Below are 3,761 nucleotides of genomic sequence, written 5' to 3'. Positions count from 1 at the left end.
CACTCTAGTTTTTGGGTTCAACTATCAACCGTTGTCATACAAGAGATCAATCAGGGTATTAGATGGGAAACCATGGGGTGGTTTGATTAGTTAAAGCTCTTCCACCATCAATGGCATTAGTGCTATACAAAAATCTCTCCTGAAGTTTCTGACAATTATAAAAACCTATCTTATAATTTTGTTTTAACAAATAGCTCCCCTGGACTTTTCAGAAACTCAACAATCTCCACTGTCCTAAATAGAAAATGTTAGACTTATGCACCAGTTTTTCTCAAATATTCATTCTATCCTTTTATAAATTATTTTACATGCAAAATTATTGAAATAATCTCATTTTAACTCAACAATAAACATATTTCAGTAATTTGTCATGTGAAATTACTAAAATGACTGTTAAAAGAGGTTTTTGTTGAAAAGGGAAGTTTTTGTTGAATTTCTTTAAAATTTAGAGAAGATATTTGTTAAAATGAAAATAAAGGGGAGGGTTTTATGATTGTCAGAAACTTCAGAAAGATTTTTGTATTTCACCCTAAAGTTAAAATAAGAAAGGAGGATGGTGATACAAATTAATTTATATTCTATTGATCAAGATATTCTAAGTAGACTCTCACCAAAAAATTAAAAAGAAAGAAAAGGCTAATTCCAACTGGACGGATAGAGACTAGAGTTGCTGGTAAATAGACAAGAGAGTTGAACAGTGAACCAATTAAAACTACTGGTTCGAAAACGAATGGTGATGGGGAAGTAGCCTTATCATATATCAACCGTGAACCAAAACCTACGGCATCAACCGAGAGTACACATCAATCGAAGACACAACGCCTTTTAAGCGGACAAAGATTATAGAAGTCGTTGTCCTATCTTCTTATTTTCTTCCCGAAGAAAGTGAAGATTATATCTGAATTTGGAGTGGATGCGACCAAGAACAACGAAATAAAAGAAGAATTTGCAAACATTAGTGACATGTGAATCAGTGAGAGGTAGAAGAATAGATTAATCGACTTCTCCCACTGAAACTCAATACTCTCCCCTGATTTCAGAGACTTTTCGGTGTTCACTATCGTCTGTCGAGATTTATTACCTGGGGTAGTTTCAAGCTAAGGTTTGTATTTTGCAGTAGACTGTAGAGAACAACGAGGCGAGAACCAAAACTACTCTTAGGTTAGTCCTAGGGTGAGTTTTGGTTTCAGTTTTTAACTCTTTTCCTGTTGTTTTGTAATTTAATCAGGCGATCAGTCCGATCTACTCGGCGGTGTTAATATGGAGCTTCGAATGGCCTTCTGACAGGATAAGCAAAGTTTTACAAATCATTACCAGTGCTTGGAACAATTTCCAGATCCACGAGACGATTTGACACAAATTTCCGATAATGGTATGGCACAAGATGCTTCATCTCATCCTACTACGGACGCTGATGATGGAGGTAACGGCAGAAGTAGCATCGTCGACATCGTCTCAGACAAAGCCTGCCTGCCAGGACAAATGTGGGAACACCAGCATCCCTTACCCGTTTGGTGTTGGCGACAACCCCAACTGTTTCCTGAATGAAGACTTTCGGTTGACCTGCAACACCATCGGTGATACTCCACTACTACAGATCTCCGACACTCAGCCCGTTTTGAGCATATCGCTGGAAGGACAACTGACGACGTTCGTTATTGGGCCTGTCCGATGTTACATGGGCGCGGACAAATACTGGCAGGGGAATACCTTCGCTTGGGCTAGATTTGCAAATGCGTACAGAGTCTCGGATACCAGAAACAGATTTATGGCTATCGGCTGCGAGATGAATGCGTATTTGTCCGACTACTGGAGTAAGGCTTTCTATGTAATGTGTAATCCAGTATGCTTGAACAATACCACAGTGACCGATTTATCTTGCGCTAGTCATCTTGGCTGCTGCCAGAGCATAATTCCTAAGAATGTCAATTCTTATTTGATATCAATGGGAGATTACTATAACCTCACCTACACTTGGAATGCCAGCAGATGCGCATTTGCAATTTTGTCGGATCAGGACTGGTTGGCTTCACATGTGTCCCAACTCTGGAACACGGGAAACAACGTTGAAGAACTTGTGAAGTTTGGGATTAAAACTCCAGCTGTACTCGACTGGGCAGTTCGAAACAAGAGCTGCGAGGAAGCACAAAGAGAAGCTACCGATTATGCATGCCGGAATAACTCCTATTGCACTAATTCCTCGAACGGTCCAGGATATCTTTGTCACTGTATGAAAGGCTTTTACGGAAATCCCTACCTCCCTGATGGATGCCAAGGTATGTAATGATATCTTATCAATTTTGCAAGAATCGGATTGGAACTGGCGATTAAACTACGGAACAAGTAGCATTTCAGGTCAGGATTTGTCTTGGGTTTTTATTTATATGGGAATAGATGCACATAAGCAGTGTTAGAGAATATCATCCTATCAAGGACCTTATTTAACAGCTTTTAGGTTGAATGGTTCTGTGGTCAGGCTTAAGCCCAATGGGCTTTCGTGTGAATCTTTTAGATTAAATGGTTGTTTGCATGGTTTTTAATATCGGATAGGACCGGATGGTCAGACCAGAAAACTGGATTTCCCCCTAAAACCATTGATTTTGATCAGCGAATTGTTGAATTGGGTGACTAATTGTTTGAACCGTTTGAATGATTTTGACCGTTTTTTATTTTTTGAAATATTTTTATTTTTTTTATTTTCTTGTCAAAACGGGCCAAATTTTCGGTTTGAATGATCCAACAGGTCGGTTTTAAATGATTATTTGAGAAACAGAAATGATTTTTTTTTTTATTTTGGTTTTTGTCTATTCTTTTAGTGTGGTATAGGTAATAGAATAGAAAATGGAGAGAAAAGAAAAAGTAGGAAAGAGAGAAGAGAGATAAATAAATAGATGAAAATTTTCTGATATGATCTGGACGCTAAGTCATGGATGAGATTTTATTAAGGATTTGACAGTATGCCAATGTCCGATAAATAAATAGATGAGATTTTGTTAAAGATTTAACAGTATGCCATGGTAAAACGTCAGCCCCTAACTTCATATGATCTAGTTTCTGCATCCTGGCATTTGCGGTATCAGCTGTTTATGCCCTATAACCACTCAATTTCTCATTAATTTACAACATCATAAGTGAATATGCCTCACAACCCTTCAATTTCTCTATTGCATATAGCTAAAACAGTCCCTAGAGTTTCTAGTTGGGGGCCTATAGGAAGATTTTCGTTTGTTTTGTTATTGTTTGGCTGGTTTTATTGTTTTGTTATCGTATAGCTCTTTCTTGGTTTTCTATTTTTTTCTTTTATTTTAATAAATTTTATTTTATTACTAAAAATTTCCCAGAATAGATATATAATGACTAATGAGTTGCGGCCAGAAAAAACAAAAGTGACAACTGGGTACTGACATAATTACCCAACTTGACCCCAACATATTATTTATAAATGGATATATAAATCATCAATTATTTAATTTTGCCTTATTGACTTTTCTTTTATTTTAAGGGTAAATTACTAAAACTTCCCACAAGTTTTTGGTTATTGGAAACTTCTCTTGAAGTTTGATAATTGTAATCACTTTTTCTGAATATTTTAACAATGTTGCAAGTGGACCCTTTTAGTAGAATTTTCTAGAAAATAACATGAAAATGTCTAAAATATTCATGCAATTATTTTTTACAAAAATGTTTATTTTCCAAATTTTCTCTTCATATGAAATATTATTTCAAGTCCTTCCAAACTCTTTTTTGAAATTGATTTATTT

The 3,761-nt window shown here is 36.2% G+C and overlaps 1 protein-coding gene across 1 annotated transcript; it reads left to right on the top strand.

Moving 5' to 3' along the window:
* The first annotated feature begins 1,369 nt into the window (after nucleotides 1–1,369).
* Nucleotides 1,370–2,517, top strand: LOC148852276 (wall-associated receptor kinase 2-like). The gene is made up of 2 exons (XM_088945776.1): nucleotides 1,370–2,276; nucleotides 2,477–2,517. The coding sequence occupies exons 1-2, from the start codon at nucleotides 1,370–1,372 to the stop codon at nucleotides 2,515–2,517; spliced, it is 948 nt and encodes a 315-aa protein (XP_088801902.1).
* The last annotated feature ends 1,244 nt before the right edge of the window (nucleotides 2,518–3,761 follow it).

The sequence above is a fragment of the Nelumbo lutea genome, chromosome 5, assembly GCF_056320005.1.
Source record: "Nelumbo lutea isolate HS-2025 chromosome 5, American lotus-T2T, whole genome shotgun sequence".
Taxonomy (NCBI): domain Eukaryota; kingdom Viridiplantae; phylum Streptophyta; class Magnoliopsida; order Proteales; family Nelumbonaceae; genus Nelumbo; species Nelumbo lutea.
This window is presented reverse-complemented; position numbering and strand designations above follow the sequence as displayed.